The 20,927-nt window shown below is 39.6% G+C and overlaps 2 protein-coding genes across 2 annotated transcripts; one reads left to right on the forward strand and one right to left on the reverse strand.

The window, feature by feature from the left end:
* Positions 1–639: 639 nt before the first annotated feature.
* Positions 640–6,233, forward strand: LOC121854218 (vascular endothelial growth factor receptor 1-like). The gene is made up of 5 exons (XM_042348726.1): positions 640–1,006; positions 3,564–3,835; positions 4,085–4,102; positions 4,998–5,124; positions 6,181–6,233. The coding sequence occupies exons 1-5, from the start codon at positions 901–903 to the stop codon at positions 6,231–6,233; spliced, it is 576 nt and encodes a 191-aa protein (XP_042204660.1). The 5' UTR covers positions 640–900.
* Positions 6,234–6,390: 157 nt separating this feature from the next.
* On the reverse strand, positions 6,391–19,055 carry LOC121854212 (chitinase-3-like protein 1). The gene is made up of 9 exons (XM_042348710.1): positions 18,959–19,055; positions 18,154–18,296; positions 17,765–17,908; positions 17,454–17,585; positions 15,809–16,060; positions 15,479–15,664; positions 15,206–15,337; positions 14,770–14,912; positions 6,391–6,449 (listed from the first exon to the last, which is right to left on the reverse strand). Exons 1-9 carry the CDS (start codon positions 19,041–19,043, stop codon positions 6,437–6,439), a joined length of 1,230 nt encoding a protein of 409 aa, XP_042204644.1. The 5' UTR covers positions 19,044–19,055; the 3' UTR covers positions 6,391–6,436.
* Positions 19,056–20,927: the final 1,872 nt, after the last annotated feature.

Consider the following 20,927-nt stretch of genomic DNA (forward strand, 5'->3'; position numbering starts at 1 on the left):
CCAAAAATAGTGTTAGAATAGTTTTTTCTACCGAGACTCTAAGGAAACTAAATCCCTTCACCAAGCACCCGTAAATATTTCGTTTGAATTAATCTTCACTATATTAAGTTCGAGTTCTACGTATCAAGTTAATTTCCTTTTAAGGCACAGTCTTACTCTAATTCTGACGTACTGTACTGGTAATTTTCGTAATGTATCTCGAGTCAATCTGCTCGGTACATTCGCACATCAAATACCTGAGCATGTCTAACACTGCTCTAATAAGTGAGCATGTCTAACACTGATCTAATAAGTGAGCATGTCTAACACTGCTCTAATACCTGAGCATGTCTCAACACTGCTCTAATACCTGAGCATGTCTCAACACTGAGCTAATACCTGAGCATGTCTAACACTGCTCTAATACCTGAGCATGTCTCAACACTGCTTTCATACCTGAGCATGTCTAACTCCGCTCTAATAACTGAGCATGTTTAACAAGCATATCTAATATGTTTTAACACATGATAAAGATTTTCTCGTCACTCTCCTTTCTGAATTAAAATGAATGTTGTCAATATTTCCAAATCATTAGCATATTCTAAAGATTTATTTGTCTCTACTTGCAGAATGAACAGCGTCGAAAAAGCCAAGTCTGAGAAAATTTCCTCAGAGGTGTCTAACCTCTCCAGTATCAAGCTGGCAAAACCTCTTCGTGGAAATCGAAAAGAATCATGCGGCCATTCCACCGCTTGTGAGTGTAAACCGTCCACAGACACAGTCAGCTGCCGCCGCACATAAGCTCACAACCCTGAATACAGCATCGGGTTATTCACTACTCTGCGTAACCCTACTGCTGATGGTGACTCAGAGGGTAAAGTGTTTTCTAGTAAAGACATCGACAGAGAGACTAAGGTATTGATGGATTCTCCAGAAAAGGGATCTAGACCACCTATTCTGAATTCTTACACATCAGATCCGCTTTCTTCAGAGAAATGTCCGTCTCCTCGTCCATTTTCAGGAACAGGTTTGTCACTAATCTATTTTAGTTTACTTTATATTGATTATTCTCTTTTGTGTTGCTATACAATAATAGTGCATTAGTTGTATTTAAAGAACAATCCCGACGTGTAGATCTTGTCTTTGTTAGATATATTACGTGTCTATTGGTCTATACATTAAAAGTTTTTAAATAAATTCTTCATTATAATTAACATCAGGTTGACTGAAGGTGCAGAGTAATGAAGCCTTAGTTTGCACAGAGCTTTGGCCAAACTAACATTATTAGATATAGCTTCGAGATACTGTGCCTGCCATATATATAGGTAATATTAAATGTCAAATATCTCCATAACCACCACAACACTGTGTTACCACTAATCAATGGAAACGTATGGTAAAGACAATTAGTACACTGCCCTGGTCTTCAGCAAACAAGAAGCGGTAGTAAAGAACACCGTGGCCGGACAGATGGCCGAAGGGCATTTGGCCGACAGACATTGAGCCGACAGACATTTGGCCGAACGGACAATAGACCGAACAGACAATTAGCTGAACGGACATTTGGGCGAATGGACATATGGCCTTTTTTTTTCTTTGCAATGTATTTGCTTTATAAAATACAGGTTATTTTTTTTATGTGATACATTTGCATGATAGAAAATTCTTTTTTGCACATTTGTATAGGTTAGGTTAGGTTCGGCCATTTGTCCATTCGGCTAAATGTCCGTTCGGCCAAATGTCCGTCAGTGAAATGTCCGTCGATGAAATGTCTGTCAGCCAAGTGACCGGGAGCCAACGAACACAGGGACTTCATGTTGACTCTGCTCTTTCATTCATACGAAAATTTGAGATGATAATTTCTAACAACTAAATGACTCGAGTAGAAATCGGAAAAGTGTTAGCGTCAAATGTAACCACCAAGGAAGAGTCCCATTTACCAGAGAGTGAAGATATTTGAAGTAACACAATTTTTAGCTGCGTCGGAAAAATTCTCTGAGGGAGTTACACGGATGCCTAGTACAGGATATAAATAAATTTTGGTAGGGAGAGAGTCTACAAACTGGAAAAAAATACAGTAAAGATATGTGTCCTACCAAATATCCTTGTATGCCGTGGGTGGGTTTGAGGTGATGGCGCTATAGTGTAGTTCCGGGACAGAGACCATGAAATATCTACCGAGCAGGGGGAACGGCCAGGAATCTTTACATATGTAGAGTAAAATGCTGAAATGTTTCTGGTAAGGCTTTAGTTTTTAATGGTCTGTTCCTTTTTTCCCTGTACTGTACCGAGTTGAGAAGGTGAAGTGTCCTTACACCACACCCAGGTCACAGAAGACAACAATATACGTGTAGCTAATAAAAGTCTGATTCTAAACATGAGTCCAAGAATCAGGGAAGCTGTTTTGGTTAGAGATCCGATGAATTCTGCCATGGTAAGATATTAGATAATGGGTATGTAAAAAGAAATCGTGTGATGATAATGGTGATGTCAGCATTCACGTTAAATTAACGTTGTTGTTGTCTGCCACTGTAACTTATTTCGAGTAACTGAGCCGTTGGAGAGAAAAGTCAATGAAGGGTTTAATGGTCATAAAATATTTTGGGGTGTTTCACGCTGAGAGAAGATCATTAATGTGTAGTAAGGGCAGAGTTGAAGCTAACCCTGAAGGACCCCAGAACTGATAGTCGGAAGAAAAATACATTATCCAAATTATACACACACTGTAATATGTAAGACAAGAAAAAATTAAACTGACTAAAAAGGACGCCACAGGAGAATAATTTTACAAGTAAGGATTAATGCTAAACTGTCACAAGCTTTTGGCAGAGTAAAACCTACTGCATGTATTTCGCTGTTGCAAATTACAGTGGTGGATTAAATTTGTGTGTGAAATTAGAGAAGACCAGCAGTAGAAAACCAACCATGAAAGCCAAACTGCAGATCAGTAAGTTAATTTCTGTTACCATTCAATTTAAGGATATGGCCATTGATTCTTCGTTTGAGCCAGATGAAAACGACCAAAATTATCTTTATTTTTCTAAAGCCAAGTTTTGAGTTAAGACAGAAGTTCAGAAATTTAAAATATATCAGACGATCATATGTTGAGTACTAGCTGTACTACTTATTTTAAATAATTCGCTACAAGACCATGGTAGTCAGGATTAGGATCACAGCAGCTAACGCAACGGATTTTCATTATTATGTGAGTTAAACTGCTCTTACCTTGAGTTGTGGCCATCGTTTCAAAATGTCTTGCTATTAATCATAGGTCTATGAAGTTTTTTACTGAAGTAAAGTCGGTCTTTAAAAAGTAAAGGAACTGAGATTTATAAGTATTATAATCTTCCTTGTAGCCCTTGCTCCTGCCTGTACTACCTAGTTTGATCCCTGGTTCGTTACAGCCTGGTCACGAGGCTGCTTCTGGTAACTTGGGGCACGGGCACCCACCAGCTGCCATTTTTCATGCCTTACAGAATCAAAATTCTTAATTCATTACTACAGTAGACATAACTTTTATTATTGGAAAAACTATATATCAAGCAAAATAAAGAGAAATAGTACTAAACTATTGTTTTCCGCAGCATCACAGACACAGGATGACGGAGACTCGATACACAGCCAGAACAAACAACAATTGAATAATGTTGGCATTATACCAGGTGTGTCAGCACCCTTCACCAACAGCGTCCTCATCAACTGGAGTTGGCAGGTTTCACAGGGCATGGACTACCTCGTGAGCAGGAAGGTGGGTGTCCAATCCTCCAGAGAAAGAACTAGCAGAAACGAAATAATAAGCTTAGCAGTTGAAACAACTAAGCCAAAGAACAAGGATATTTATATCGATCATAATTTAGTGTTTATTTTATTGAATACTTTTGCATTTTCAGTGTAATATTTTCTTGGTACGTATTCAAGACCTATTAATAAATTCTCCTCACAACTCTAACATTTTATTTTATAAGAATACCCCAGGTGGGGCGTTAGACCGTCTTCTCTACCCATGACGAATGTAGGACAAAGGCCCCCATAGGACAAAAGCCTCTTAGGACAAATAATAATAAGAATTGTTTTAATTAATATTTTTATTCTTTACTTTTTACAGTTTATGAACACTTCTCTGGTGAGCAAAATTTTACATTTATTATAAGACTGCAATGCCTAACCTAAACTATTTCACACTTTAACTGAGAAGCTTTTGTCCTACTTTGCACTTTAACTGAGGGGATTTTGTCCTAGCTGTAACCATAACGGTAAAAAGTAGAATTAAATCATTTTTGTCCTTGTGATACCAAATGGTGTCGCCTGTTTGAAGATGACATACACTAAGAAAAAAATGAAAGACATCGACGCATGACTGCTACTTCGATTGAGGAGCCCCAGGGGAGAAAATGCCAGGATGGAAGAAATATATCACGAAGAAGGACGCCTGAAACTGAGGTAACACAACGGCATTACCTGCTTTAAGCTGTAGAAGACACCTGCACCGGCCAAGCTGAGGGGATAAGTACTGCACGTCTCGATGCCTATTACTGACGTAGGGAACAAATGGTCACTCTCCAGACATGCTTACATTCGAGAGACGATTTGACAAACATTAGACATATCAAGGTACCGTATACTATAAAGAGATCCCTGACCCTGAGTGTATGTCCTAATGTCTACTGGACTCTCCGATTAAGTATCAAATATCAGCACCCTGTAGGATCGTGATCTAGATACTAACACAGGGATGAAGTCTTAATACAGAATACAAATAATTATGCAATAAACGACTGACTTTCATTAAGAAATATAATTACAGATATCGTTAGTCAGGCGCTACTGTTTTTAGATCTGTTACAGTCAATCTCCTTACTACACAGATTAAGTGTTAATGTGACAGTGTTGAAGAGATTTGTTCTCTGGTAATAGTAGAGTTGTGGCTATTTTTGTCTGGGAGATTGTACGGTGTTCTTGTCACTCATCACCAACGTTAGTATTAGAGTATTTTTCTCGTAATAACTGATGCGTTGCAGGTTCTTCACGGGGACCTGGCGGCTCGTAACCTACTACTGGCTGACCACAACATCGTGAAAATAAGTGACTTTGGTCTATCAAGAGATGTATACAAGAAGGACGTGTACGTCAAGAAAGGAGACGTATGTATGCTGATGCTGGTTCTCTTGTGTTTATCTACCTGGCCAACTGTTAGCTTTACTCCTTTCATTTGTGTGTGAGGTGAATCATGGGGCATAGAATATCTCTCTCTCTCTCTCTCTCTCTCTCTCTCTTGAAAAAAGACGAAAGCGAAGGTGCTGCATTGTTTCCCTTTTTCTGTGTGATTATATATATATATATATATATATATATATATATATATATATATATATATATATATATATATATATATATATATATATATATATATATATATATTGTTACGACCGTGTCGTATTTTTCTATTTTTTTTATATAACATGCTTCCATGTTCCATAGTATTCCTGTAATGATGTGTTGTATTTACTATTATATAATCTAGTCACCTTACCCTGTGCTGTTAAGGTTTTAACTGTTATTATTTGTTCTCTAACTACCATCTGCATCGTTAAACGACCCACCGGCGGGTCGCGTGGCGGGAACCGACCTTATATATAGGACCCACCAACTGACGGAGTTAGTTCAGTCCTCTTGTCATACAGTTCACATGCATCTTAAAACGCCTTACAATAAACGTCTTAAATTTGACAATCACTTACGGCATTTCAAAATTTCCGTCTCGGCTTTCAGTTCATGGAACACCTAATAAATTCTCAAACAAACTGAAGAACTTACTAATCTGCTTTATTTAGAAGCGCAGTCTGTAATTGAATTTCCTTTCGCTACAATGAAAGAACAACCAATGGCCGAGACATACTGTAAATCTGCTTTCAAGATTTTATTTGGAAAATCTTCTTGTGGGGAAATTTCATTCGTGGATCTGGGTTCAGACTCACAAGACCTCGTGTAATGAACGTCACTCTGTAGGTAGACACGAGATGTGGAATCCTAAAAAAAATGATGTCTGATTTCCGAAGTTGATAAGAGAAAAACGTGTCGCATTGAAATATTGAATTTGTAAAATAAATACCAATGCTTTTCATATTGAGGTTTTTATTGTTTGTTTTCCCAAAATAAAGATAGTCTTTTTTTTACTTTTTCATTTATCTTTTTCAATTCAAGATAATGCTTCAGCATTCATGACTCGGAGAGATATGAAGGGTGGTGACTCTTAATATGCTCACCTGGGAGTGAGTAATATTCTATTCCAGGAGAGGATCAGGTGCCATAATTGAACATTGCTACTCTATTTACCTGTAGAACTATCGTTATATGTGTGTGTTACATACCAATGGCCTCGTATATCAAAATAAGGAAAAATAACCCCAAAGATATTAAAATGTTTTATTGGTGTTACACAACCAGGAGAAAAACTCTCTTAGTCATCAGTGCTGGAAGGTAAAAATAAACGGATTGTAATAATACATGAAATGAATTATTGTTCAGTGTCTTTTCTGCCATGACAAAATATAAATTGATGACACTTTTTAAAAATCGTGGTTAGTGAAGCTTCTAAAACAACGTGAAGGAAAAGCATTTTTATGGGTACCGCAAAATATACTAGAGAATATTACTATTATCCATGTGAACATATATGAAGTATACTGGACACATAATTATATTGTGTGAAGAAGAAACCAATACATTAATCCAGAATATGATATACGAAGATGTAATTTAAAACTAAAGTAACTCAACACATTTAAAATAAAATTATAATAAGAGTGTGATCAGTAAGCACTACAAAAACGCTAGGTGAGAATATCAGATGCATCTGAGAGGAAATTTTTAATAAACAACAAAATGACAGCTAACAACAAGTAAACGAATAGACATGGCAACACCAATAATACATAGGGAACAGTCATTTATGAGAATTAGGCAATGTGACTGAAGTAGACAAAAACATAATGATTAGAAACATACCTAGAATCATTTGTTTTTCAGGCGACACGAACCAGTCATAGCTAACCTTAGGTCAGGTTAAAAAGTGTGTGTGGTTCCTGAACACCCTCGAGTGCTTACAAAGAAAGCCGTAGTTGGGTATATTTATTGCCTCTAAAACTGAAATTAAATCATCGTTTCAAGCAAATTCTAATTTCCCGCTCATGAAGTTGATGTTTGGTTGGTTTCGAGGAATGAAATGACGGGTGTAAGAACTAAAGTATTCTTTACCGAAATCGTGTTATGTGCACGTGTCCTGCACGCGCAAGCGTCCAAATTATATTGTGATAGCTAACTGTGAGCACAGGTATCACACTAAGTAGTGGATGTTTTCAGATGAAACATGGAAGGTAAGTACGGTCTGGGCCTTATGTTTACACCACGTGGTGGCAATATTCTGTTCTGTCAACAAAGTCTTGGGAACTACTAATCAAAATGAAACTTCACGAAAATCAACCAATGACTACCCACACCCAATTTTCATGCTCTCTCCTCGGCCAATGATAATTGTTTTTGATAAATCGTGTTACGATAATCCTCCATAAATGTTTGAATATACAGTCGATGACACGTTGGTCACTGGTGGGCCGGCCATTGGCCAGTATTCTCATGTGTTGTCTGTGGGTGTAATGTGCGTTACTCTCTGTAGTCGTTGCGTCATTAGACACGTCTGATAGTGAAGATCAGTTTGACAATTAGTCAGAAATTGATAATAATCTTTCGGGTGACTATTTAAAGGAATATGACAGTGATTATGATCCTGAAAAGGGGATTGATATTAGTGAAGACGGTGGTAGTGGCAGCAACAGCCAGCAGTGGTTCACAACCTCCTCATCGGCACCTCCGCTCAAGGTTACCGGCTCGTAGCAGATTCATTTGCAGACATAAAAGAGCAGACAGTTTTTTTGCAAGAACTCGACATCACTCACAAGGTAAATAAACTTAGCATTACTCTGTGCATGCTATAATTTTCATACCTAACTTCCTAGGTCGTTTGCAAAGGAAACATCATCGAAGAAAAGTGTCAGAATTGTCTAAGCTATTGTTTGCAAATAATAAAATAACCGAGATTCGGTATTGGGCAACAAATGCAATAATATCTGCTCTAGTAGTTTTCTCTGATTCTGAATTCACGATAGCTCGGTAATGGGTAAAATGCAGGAAAAGTGTCTTAGAACGAATCCGTCTTGTTTTTGCCTGAAATTATCATTATACACAAAATTACTCTATATCTAGTTATATCCTCTCTTATAAATTGAGCCAATTTGTTGTGTTTATGTGATCGTAGATTTATAAAAAAAATAACAGAATAAACAGTGTGGGTGCAGGTATAATTACAACCGCCTCCCCTTTGCACTGTGCAGTCTGGTGGAAGTGTGGTATGAGGGGGATAAATTTGTTTATATTGGGAGGAGTGCTGTAAAGAGGTTAAATTTAAATATTTTTATTTTTTCTTGTGAGAAAAAATGAAAGGTATATGTTAAGCTCCTTTTGAAAATATATTATCTGAGACTCAAACTATTTTTTAACGTGGTCTACCTTACCAAAAACTACGCAAGGGTCGTTACGTTTCGATAGGTTTTGATCGATTATCTCTAGAGAAAAGAAATTAGAGTAGTTTAGAGGTACAGTTGTCAGTTGGTGATTTTCTGAAAGTGACCTTCTTGGCCGAAGACCTGTGAGTGTTGGTCAGGAGAGTAAGACACAATAGTTCACAAGTTTTGAAGATGAAACTTTAAGTATCGTAGATTATAAGAAAAAATCCCAAAGGGCGCTGTAATGATGTAAGGCTTAACCTTCTAAACAAACTTGTTTCGTAAATATTGATTATAGTTATAATTGCTGTAATGTCACCAGTACTGGGGATGATTAGAATTATTAATAGATAACATTATAAGCAAGTTTAGCAATGCAGATTAATATCATCAGTCAGCTTGGCAGTATCTGGCATGCACAGCCTCTTCCACTTTCAACTGTTACAATCAGTGTTGTCCGTGTGGTGTGAACGCCGGGTGTATCGACTCTTGAATTCGAAACATTTACCAACTAGGAAAAGAGTGAGCAGCGGGTTAAACGGGGGTTGAGAAGGGTCAGAGTTCGAGGATTCAGTTCTAGGAGTGCAGGTGGAGACAACTAGGGGATCTGTTATCATATGCACGATGTACCTACCTCCCAGACGTCCTTACTTACCCGAACAAGACCTAAACCAGTTGCTACGCCACAGAAAACCAACATACATCATAGGGGACTTAAATGCGCGCCACGCCATACTCGGACACGGTAATGAGAACAACGTCGGTGTGGCGCTGTATGACAACATCAGAAGGGGAAAACTGCAACACCTCGGGCCAGATTTCCCGACATTGATCAGACGTGCCAGTGCCACAACACCCGACATAATCCTCTCTAACAACGAGGCCGTCCTGAACAGGCACGTTACCGCCGGACCCATCAGTACCAGCGATCACCTGCCAGTCGTCGTGACGCTCTCATCCAATCCCATTATGATACCCGCCAACATCAGGTCAAACCTCAAACGGGCAGACTGGGACTCTTTCAAGGAGTCTCTCAGTCTCAAGCAGGGGAGAAACCTGGAAGAAGCCAGCCCTAATGACATCGACGACGCGGTCGAACAATGGTATAAGGATGTGAAGACGGAGATGGACAACAACATCCCGACCACCAGTTACAGGACCATTCCCCATCCTCACACTAGTCACCAGCTGAGGCAGCTCAGTGTCCAGTACACTCACGTGAGACAGCTAGCCAGTATCCGCGGGTGGACGCAGGAGCTGAGAGACCGGTACCGAGAGCTACAGACGGACATCCAGCACGAGAGCAAACGTCTACATGAACAAAAGTGGGCCGCCTTGGTGTGGGAGGCAGCCAACAATTACCGCGATTCTGCTGCATTCTGGAAAGGGATCAAGCGACTGATGGGTTCCACCTCTAGCACGGTCCCTTACCTGCTCGACCAAAACAACGTAAAAATATTCGAGGAAGAAAACCAAGAACAACTACATCGGCGATATTTACGAAAGATCTTTACCATTAGTGAACAGGAAAACGAGGGCTTCGACAGGGACTTTGAGGAGGACATTTTAGGTCAGTTGCAGGACCATCAGCACCTGCTCCAGCCGCTCCCACGGACTGACTTCACCAGACTGGTGGACGGAAGCTACCTGACGGAACGCATTGTTCCTGCAGATGTGTCAGCCGTCATAAAAGGGTTTAAAAACAAATCACCTGGTCAAAGTCACATTAACAAGAAGATCCTGGCTCAACTCCCCGGCAACATGATAGAGAGGCTTGCTCATATATGCAACGCCTGCCTCGCCTCTGGATACTTCCCTAAGATGTTCAAAATCGCCGTTATTCGCCTCATACCAAAAGCAGGGAAGCCTCCAAACAAAGTCGAAAACTTTCGACCAATATCGCTGCTAGAGGTACCTGCCAAAATCTTCGAAAAAATAGTCAACAAGCGATTGCGGATGTATCTGGAGGACGAAGACGTGCATAATCCCCGCCAGTTCGGCTTCCGCCAGTCCCGAGGCACATCCACCGCCATAGCTCAGGCCTACGAGCAGATCGCCAATGCCATGACTGGCCGCCTACAGTGCAATATAGTACTGAGGGACGTCAGCAAGGCGTTTGACAAAGTTTGGCACGCAGGACTGCAGTATAAGATCATACAACTGGGGCTACCCGAAAATCTGACTCGCCTGCTGTGCAACTTCATTACGGACCGCAGAGCCAAAATTAAGATGCAAGAACATTTTGGAGAAGAATTCTCACTATCGAGCGGCGTGCCTCAGGGCTCTTGTCTCTCACCAACCCTTTACACACTCTACACGGCTGACCTGCCACCCCCAATCGTCGGCAGCGAGTACGTCATGTATGCAGACGATGTAACACAGATCGTCACCTGCCCAGGAAGGTCCACGGCAAGGATGGCGCGACTCACTGCTCGGGCAATAGAGGAGATCTCGGAGTATGAAAATAAATGGAAAATAAAAACAAACAAAACGAAATTTGAGGTCATACCCATAGCCAAATTCAAGCCGGCCCCATTGATGATCGACGACGAAGAGATTGAGTACTCTAAACAAGGCAGGTTGCTCGGCCTCATCATTTCTCGGACGGGCATCATTCCCCACGTGAAGGACAGACTAAATAAAGCCAAAGTCGCCGCAGCCAAATTAAAACGTTTTAAATTGATGCCTGAGAAGATACAAGTTCACCTGTACAAGGCGCTGGTGAGGCCTGTGTTGGAGTACCCATCTATACCACTCGTCACACTCGGGAAGACTAGACTACAACAACTACAGAGCTTCCAAAACAAATGTTTGAGGTCAGCCAGTGGCCAAGCGCCACCCTACCAGGAGACAGTGGAAACCATCCACCTAAGAAATAAAACAGAGGCCCTCAACTTCAGGTTCCATCGCCTAGGGAAGAAGGTTTGGGACAAGCTCCTGGACGACCCTCACAGCCCAGACCACCTACGCGGGGAAGACATCAACGGAGGGAGACCCCACGCCTGGTGGCCCCGGAGTCTGCCCACACTACAACAACCCAACCCGCGATCCATCTATGTCCGCCACAGTGATCCACCTTAGATTAAAACTTAGATGATATAAATTCACATTTAACAAGTCAAAATCGAGTGAGTCCATAACGTAATACAGTATAAGATGTTAATAAACTTGTAATTGTAAAATCAATCTAGTCATTGTCTACTAAAATAACCATTGTGCAACCTCATTCTAAATCCTAGGTTAGCTTAGTTAGCCAACAAACTCTGTAATATGTAAAACAAGGGGTGTCGTCCCCCTCTGTTTAACTCATTAAACTTCTTTTCCAACCTTTCCCCCCACGACTATATGTTGTGACTTCTCCATCCCTCATGTCTGGCTGTGCCTTGAGCCCCAGCATGCCTTCCACCCTTTCCCCACCTTAACCTAAAAAAAAAAAAAAAGTGTAGGGGGCTAGAAGGGTGGGGAGAGTTAAGCAGTTACCTGTGCAGTTACAGCGCAAGATATAACAAGCAAGGATATAAATACGTATGACAGAACACAAATTATGAGTAGAATGTGTTACCGCACATTAAGGTGGTATTCCCAGCTTATGCTACAAGTCTGAACCATTTATGCATATTTACTGTCCAGAATTTACTAAATAATTGGAGACTAATAACAAAACAACCACCATCCCCCCAAGTAGCACACACACACACACATGCAACGGTCATGCTGTATGTCCTTCCTTCCTCCTACTGAAACCCAAGTAACTATCACTTACACCAGGGGTGATAAAGGGATGAACTGAGGCCGCTACATATGATATACAGTATGTTTATGACGGGGTTGAATTTATGACCCAATGGATAACGGATGCATACCCAGGAAGTTGTCAAACACATTTATTATAAATAAAAATACCATGAAGTTAATGCATTAGTGTGCAAGAGATCGACCTGTATTTTGTGATATTTTTATTTTATTTTTTTTTAGTTTTAGTACATAATTACTATTTCTCTGTTGTCTACTGGACGGTAAGGTGAGGTGAGGTGGTGTTTAGGGCACAGTTGCACCGTGTTTAGTAAGCAATACAGATAATTTATGGTGTTTGCTTAAGTTGTTAGTCTTTTAAACTAACATTTCATAAAGTTTAGTCAACCAAACTCTCATCAAACAAATTTATCCAGTTCCTAACTTTGAAGGTTACCATCAGTTAGATGCGTAATCTATCTATATAAAACAAAGAAGTGTGTCTGTCTGTTTATTTGTTTGTGTGTCCGCACGAGAATCTCGGAAACTACTTTACCTAACTGTAGGGATGATGGGTGGGGTTATATGTAGTGATGATGGATGGTGTTATATGTAGTGATGTAGTGATGATGGATGGTGTTATATGTAGTGATGATGGATGATGTTATATGTAGTGATGTAGTGATGATGGATGGTGTTATATGTAGTGATGATGGATGGTGTTATATGTAGTGATGTAGTGATGATGGATGATGTTATATGTAGTGATGATGGATGGTGTTATATGTAGTGATGTAGTGATGATGGATGGTGTTATATGTAGTGATGATGGATGATGTTATATGTAGTGATGATGGGTGGCGTTATATGTAGTGATGATGGGTGGCGTTATATGTAGTGATGATGGATGGTGTTATATGTAGTGATGATGGGTTATATGTAGTGATGATGGATGGCGTTATATGATGGATGGTGTTATATGTAGTGATGGATGTTATGTAGTGATGATGGATGGTGTTATATGTAGTGATGTTGGATGATGTTATATATAGTGATGATGGATGTTGTTTTATGTATTATGTCGTGATGATGGATGTTGTTATATGTAATGATGATGGGTGGTGTTATATGTAGTGATGATGGGTGGCGTTATATGTAGCGATGATGGATGGTGTTATATGTAGTGATGATGGGTGGCGTTATATGTAGTGATGATGGGTGGCGTTATATGTAGTGATGATGGGTGGCGTTATATGTAGTGATGGATGGTGTTATATGTAGTGATGTTGGATGATGTTATATATAGTGATGATGGATGTTGTTTTATGTATTATGTCGTGATGATGGATGTTGTTATATGTAATGATGATGGGTGGTGTTATATGTAGTGATGATGGTGTTATATGTAGTGATGTAGTGATGATGGATGGTGTTATATGTAGTGATGATGGATGATATTATATGTAGTGATGATGGGTGGTGTTATATGTAGTGATGATTAGACAATAAAATAATAAGAGTTTAATGCTAAAAAAAAATATACTTTGCTGTACCGTTGTAGTGAAAAACATGGTGGAACTTACATACACCGTTAATGAACTATTGATGGAAGATGAAGTTTTGGGGACTGAACAGTGAGACAATGTGGAGCCTCCCGGAGGGTGGCGTCCTACCGTTCCCTCGCGAATGAGCCGCCCGGAGGGCGGCGTTTCTGCTAGTTATAGATATATTTTATTTTACATGCATTTAAGAACAATTATAATTTTGAACAATTTTGGCGGGGTTTAGTGGCTTAGTCACCTTAGTGGACCATGAACGGATATGACTCAGTGTCTCACGTACTTTATGATGGACTCACAGTCATTCACATGGTTAGGATGACTCAAAATTACCCACGGTTTGGGAGGTGGGTTCAAAGTGGTTGGTGATGGGCTCAAAGTGACTCATATGGTTGGTGATGGGCTCAAAGTGACTCATGTGGTTGGTGATGGGCTCAAAGTGACTCATGTGATTGGCGAAGGGCTCAAAGTGAGTCATGTGGTTGGTGAAGGGCTCAAAGTGACTCATGTGGTTGGTGATGGGCTCAAAGTGACGCATGTGGTTGGTGATAGGCTCAAAGTGACTCATGTGGTTGGTGAAGGGCTCAAAGTGACTCGTGTGGTTAGATGGGCTCAAGGTGACTCATGTGGTTGGTGATGGGCTCAAAGTGACTCGTGTGGATGGTTGATGGGCTCAAAGTGACGCATGTGGTTGGTGAAGGGATCAAAGTGACTCATGTGGTTGGTGATGGGCTCAAAGTGACTCATAAGAACATAAGAAAATAAGGAGTCTGCAATAGGCCGGTTGGCCTGTGCATGGCAGCTCCTGTCGAGAGTTACTACCACTCTATCATCCATGAATCTATCTAGCCTCCTTTTGAAACTGGTTGGTGATGTGGTCAAAGTCACTTGTGTGGTTGAAGGTGAGTTACTACTGACTCTCAATGAGTTAACTGACTTACTTGTCCCGTATGGTGCCTACGAACGTGTCCGCTAAGGTTCTAATCAAGTCGAAATCACGGGTGGTACATTCGGCGTGGAAGTCGTCAGTATCAATCGTCCACACCATCAGGCCAGCAAGATTTTTTTCCTTGGCGTAATTGGCCTGCACACACACCGTTAATATTAGCCACACAATACCAACACCAAACACTTTTGACGTAAAAGAAAAGTTTGTCATATTGATTATATAATTACAAGAGAAATGCTGCATCAAATTCTCTTACTTAACATATAAATAAAGAAAGAATTGATAAATAACTGTAATGCTTCTTGTCTGCCAGAAACCTATACGTGAATATTATAAAGATAGTTTAGTGTTTGATTCAGCAAAGTGTTAGTCTCATGTATTTGCCAGTATGTTGTTCTCTACTATTGCTGGACTTAACAACACCTCACCTTGATAACACAAGAATCGTGGTCTTCGTATGAACACCAGATATTGCCGTAGGCCATGTTATAGGTGTAAGGTTCATTACACCCTTCCTCCACTACCACAGTCCAGCTATCTTTGTTTATAAAATCGCAGATCTGAAGGACAATAACATTAGACCATCAGTGTCGGAGAAATGTACAACATGAGTGATGGAAATTCACACACACAACACTCCCGTTTAAACGTGTAAGAGTATTATAGTCAGTATAAACATAACATCTAATTACACAGTTTACCTCATTGTACCCCATCATGCCCTCGGTCTGTGTTAATGGTCCTGCTTTTCCTGGGCGGCTGGCTGGGGCATAATAGCCGTGCTGATCAGGATCGTCCAAGGTCCAGCAGCGGCCGTACAGAGGTATACCCAGCGTTAGCTTAGTACTCGGCATTCCTCCGTCTATCCAGTAGTTGATGCAGAAGTCCTGTATCAAAGCTCTAATTAGAGTTTTATTTGATGATCTACTTACGCATAATTTGCTTGAAGTAGTACAAAAAACGATTAGTACATTTCATGCAACACTTGTAATGCTATCGGTTTCTCTCCCGACAACAAGAGAATGTCGCACCTGATTGAAGTAAAGCGCATCGGCATGGTCATCCTTGTAAGCATAGAGGGGAGACTGGTGGTGTGTGTACTGTTCCCAAGGCCCGTGTAGGTCATATGTCATCACGTTCACCAGGTCCACCACGTCCACCATGGCGGGGATGTCGTAGGCTTTGTCGTCATCGTACTTAGAGGCAGACACGCCCACTGTTAGTATCATATCGTTGGCGTGTAGCGCCTCGTGTAGCTCGCTCAGCAAGGATATATAGTTTTCCTGAAAAATAGAACAAAAATCTCTTCAATATTATGATCTTACAGATAAGAGTACAGTAGTAAGAATTGCTCTTGAAACGTGTGTGTCATACGACATTTGTAGAGAGTGGTCTGCTACTTCATCAGTTACATGTTAGATGTACAGCAATGCGTCTGGCCTGAGTGGAAATGAAAATTCTTTAGTAGTCAGCCAGTCAGTGAAAAAGTCACATGTAGTTACTGCCATGGCTAAATCAATTTGACACTATATTTGAGTTTGATATCATCTAAGCAGGTTATATTCAGTAGAAAATTAACCAAAGCTGCTTCCGTGAAGTTTGGACTTATGTTCAGATCCAGACCCTATATGCGAACAATGACAACAATGTATGTAAGCCAAGTGCCATCTGAGATGGAATTCTGCTTTCATCTTTAAGTTGGGTGTGGTTTGGGGTAAATTCACCACCTCGATTCGGTGCAGAAAATAAAACCATCAACACTAATGCTCTTACGGGAAAACTTCCAGTATTATGCAGTACGGTCACTAGGATACCTCACCCCTTTACCTATTTTATGAGTATTTCTCCGGTATTCTGATGAGCCTCACTTAACAGTGCCACTTAGGAGGACCAATGAGTTTTCTTATGGCACCCATTTTACAAAACCTATGTATACCGAAAATCATTACTATACCACAATAGCATTCTGTGGAACTCCTTGCTCTAATATTATATTTTCTGTCATGCAACTTCAATCATTTCAAGTTATAGTGCTTTAAACATCTTAAGTCTTTGGCAGGGAGACACGCCGATGAGTAGATTTAATGAATCGACTGCTTGTGCAATTAACCAGGCCGTTCACATTATTTATTATTTGGGTTTAAGTAACGAAACCCAAACGGTAGTTCCTTTGTTTTATTATAAAAGGTTGTATATATAATTCCTGAGTGTTATCACCGTAAGTCTCACTGTATAGGAGTGATTGAGAAGGGGACGGCGTTTATGTATTATAAACGTTAGGTCACGTCCTTACGATATAAGTTGATGTGAGCGACTGACTGTGAGGGCCTCCTGTGCGGGCTTACAGAAATGCTGACTATGGGACTCTTCCTCCTGGGAGAGTTGCCCGCTCACGTGTCCAACTCATGTCTTACTCATAGACAGTGGAAAGTTTCAGGGTGGTGAATCTGAATTTAATATCAGATGTATTGACCCATTTATATAATATGTTCTGTTGATGAGACAGGGGCCCATTACATTAACAATAGCACTTATCTGATGTCCTTGCACTATTTCTTAAAAAAAAAGGTATAAGGTATGTCAGTTTTTTTTATTCTGTTGGTGACTATGTGACTCGTAAAGGTGTAATACCCACGTTGGGAAACCTGGTTGGTTATAGACAGCAAAGTGACTCACTCTGTCTGCAGGAACTCCACCTCCTAGGGTTGGATACTCCCAGACGAGATCCAAACCGTCGAAGTCGTGCGCCTTTAACAGTTCTACGGTAGAGGTGATAAATGTCTGCCTCTTGGCAGGATCGGCGGCCATCTACAGAGAATCAGAGAATAACTCAACCACACAGGTATTACGTGTCTAGTATCTGAACTCCACCTTTTCCGACTAATTAGTTTATTACTCTGTATGATGTGGGTTTATCTAAGGTTTAACTTCACCAAAAAATAATTACTTAAGTAATCTAGGTGTAAATAAAATATCCAGAGACATACATCAGAGTACGACTTGGAAGGCTCGTCATAGCCACCAACGGCCAGCTGGGTGATCAGTTCAGGGTTTGGTATCTTGAGACTAGTGAACAGGTCATAGCCGCATCTACCCCAGTCTTCACACAGGTCGTTCCACGGGTCCAGTACCTATAAACCAAAACAATGTTTGTCAGTTACATGATAAAGGGTTACTTTTGATAAAAAATTTATATTTATTAATCTGTTTTCTTAACTAATAACTCAAATACATGTGCAAATAAAATATAAGCTACTGAAGTATCAGAAGCGATATTGTTTGTTGAAAATGACTACCAGGAAGATTGATCCTTCAAAGTAATAATAATCCGCTCCAAAAACGAAATATTAATGAAAACCTAGTAAGTAGTGCTCACCTTGATCTTGTTGTCAGAGCCAAGCCCAGCATAGATATAGACAACATGGGTACAAATATTTGGATCGATGTTATCTACATTACACTGGCCGTCTCCGTCACGGTAGCCAGCCCACGACGCGTAGTAGCACACCATCACACTTTCTGCCAGACGAACATAGATTGACTGGTAAACTAACACCTAGTCCTAAAGATTAAATTATGATTGGAGTCTATTGCGTACTTAACTTGCTATTATGAAGCACACTTAAATCGGTTGTTATGACTGGAGTCTGTTGCGCACTTAACTTGCTATTATGAGGGACACTGCAATCGATTGTTTTGGCTTAACGTGCAATTGTGAAGGATACTTAAATCAGAGGAGAAAATTAAGGGCTTCCCCCAATGGACATTATAATTTTACAAAATCTTGGAGAAGAAAATATGTCGCTTGTATCGGATACTAGCTTCAAACCAATAATTTTTGCCTGTTCTGTTTTCTCAAAGAATTAATATGGAATGCTGCGAACCAAAAGTGGAGACATAAAGATTCACTTCTCTTCACCTATCATAGGTTACTATTCCCTCCTATTTACTCCCTTTGCTTTTCTTGTCCCTTCATCCATCCGAAGTAAATATTAGAGAAAGTAGAGATAATAGACAGGTGTATAGAATTATGTGCCATACGGAACATGATTAATACTATTATATACTGTGTTAAACATCTTCGATGAGTAGATGTGATATCGGCTCATGTCTCATTTTCACCTTCGCTTTTTATCTATAAAAACAAAGCAACACGTGACTATAGAGTGTTACAGTCTTGCCTGTGACAGAGAGCGTGATGGCGAGGAGAGAAAGCACTGTAAGCAGCTTCATTGTAGCTGTTCCTCTTCCACAAGTGGTGCTCATGATAGAGGTGTTTTTACTTTTATACAACAAAAGTAAGTGCGCAAGCGCAGACACAGAGCAGGTCGTTAGGAATATAGTTGCCACACCGATACTTGTCTGTCAGCTGCACCTATCTCAGCACACCTCGTTATCGCAACACAAAAGAAATGAGAATATCATCTCATCTTTTTCATATATTGTCGACCGTTAACTTGTACCTAATAAAATACAATAAACTTCATCTGATAATATTTATATGAAGAATCTTATTCACTTAAATTATTAATTTACCAATAAACTGTACCTGAATAATATACTTATAGTATACATTCAAGTTCCACATGAAGTCATAAACGAATTAATCAACTCACTGAATACTGATTTTCCTCATCTCACCTGTGTATTTCAACTTTGCTAATAAGCAGTTAGATAATGTTTATTGCAACTGATTTTATAACCTGAACTTCTGTTAGAAAACAAAGTGAACCATCCTTGTGTACACTGATGGGCTCAACATTTAACTTACATTTGACACACACACACACACACACACACACACACACACACACACACACACACACACACACACACACACACTTAATGACTAATTAGCCCGTAATATCTCTCATTTCTGTAAAAAAAAATTAAGGTTTCGTCGAGACTTGGAAGTACTGACTATCATTTGCAATTTGCTAACTGAAAAGTGACAAAGAGGAATAATTAGAGCACAAAGAAGGATCACCTGTTGACCAACTATAAAATAAATTATACTAACCTTCACTTCTGAAATAGATGTGGTGGGGAGAGAGCAAAATCTACCCATATCGTGTAGGCTGATATAATCCAGTAATGAATTCAGGTAACTGTTTTTGTTATGTTTCGTCACAGATTATATTTAAGATGCTAGTGATAATACAATACCACCCACACTTCATACAACAATACCCATACTTCATACAACAGTTGTGGTAAAGAATATTCGAATTCATTTATGAGAAACGAGAAAATTAATCTGCCTTACATACGATAATTCATTTGTAATAATATCCTCAAAAAAATCATGTCATCTTTGAATTTATATATTAAGACGCGCCAAGATAACACAATGCATCAGTTCTCTTTGATTATATTGAATTTATAACGTTACATAAATAAAGATTGATAGATGCTATATTAAAATTATAAAGTAACATATTGGGATCAAGTTTTATTTGAAAACTAGAAAATCACCTCTGAATCAACGAGCATCAAGGTACAGTACATGTTGGTTTAAATCCGAGATGTGTACCACTTACTCCCCTTATGGTCATTCGTATTTATTCTGATGCCCTTTTGATGGATTGGAAATATTTGTTTATTAAAAGAACATAAGTTCACAATTTACACGTTTGAATTATTTTAGCATAATTTGTATATAATTTGGAGTTTACCATTGTTTTTAATTCAATAAAGTCACTTATATGAATTTAATTTTAAAGTTTTCCTCCAGTGTTGTCATGAGAAGGATAAGTGATTCTTAAGAAGGCTTTTCTAAACGCTTTAGCGTTTTCTAATCTTTCATCTGCTTCCAATATTTATAGATGAATACAACCAAAACGATTGAGAACAGCCATTCACACTGTCTTAATAAAATATATAATTCATAACCCTGTCGTTGAATGTTATGCAGTATTTGGTATCGGGTAACATCAAGATTGTCTTGATTGTATGTAGGGGAATATTATATCAGTGTTGGGTTAGCAGCTTACAAGTGATCGCGGGCACGTTCGTGCCCTTGTGAGAGTTTGAACGCTCGTGACAGCGTACAGCGAGTGAGGGTGTGCCAAGTCCGTAGACTTGCATGGTTAATTAGGGTGCGCCAAGTCCGTAGACTTGCATCGTTTTCCATCGTAAATAAAATTGTTA

This window comes from Homarus americanus, unplaced genomic scaffold, assembly GCF_018991925.1.
Source record: "Homarus americanus isolate GMGI-L3 unplaced genomic scaffold, GMGI_Hamer_2.0 scaffold56910, whole genome shotgun sequence".
NCBI lineage: Eukaryota > Metazoa > Arthropoda > Malacostraca > Decapoda > Nephropidae > Homarus > Homarus americanus.

Bases quoted from the DNA above. Each gene is read 5' to 3' on its own strand.
- LOC121854212 (XM_042348710.1), bottom strand. From the start codon at position 19,043: ATGAGCACCACTTGTGGAAGAGGAACAGCTACAATGAAGCTGCTTACA. The intron at 15,338-15,478 runs GTAAACTGTGTA...ATTGTCCTTCAG, and splicing joins GCATGATGGGGTACAATGAG to ATCTGCGATTTTATAAACAA. The intron at 14,913-15,205 runs GTGAGGTGTTGT...GTGTGTGTGCAG, and splicing joins ACGATTCTTGTGTTATCAAG to GCCAATTACGCCAAGGAAAA.
- LOC121854218 (XM_042348726.1), top strand. From the start codon at position 901: ATGGATTCTCCAGAAAAGGGATCTAGACCACCTATTCTGAATTCTTAC. The intron at 1,007-3,563 runs GTTTGTCACTAA...TGTTTTCCGCAG, and splicing joins TCGTCCATTTTCAGGAACAG to CATCACAGACACAGGATGAC. The intron at 5,125-6,180 runs GTATGCTGATGC...TTTCAATTCAAG, and splicing joins CGTCAAGAAAGGAGACGTAT to ATAATGCTTCAGCATTCATG.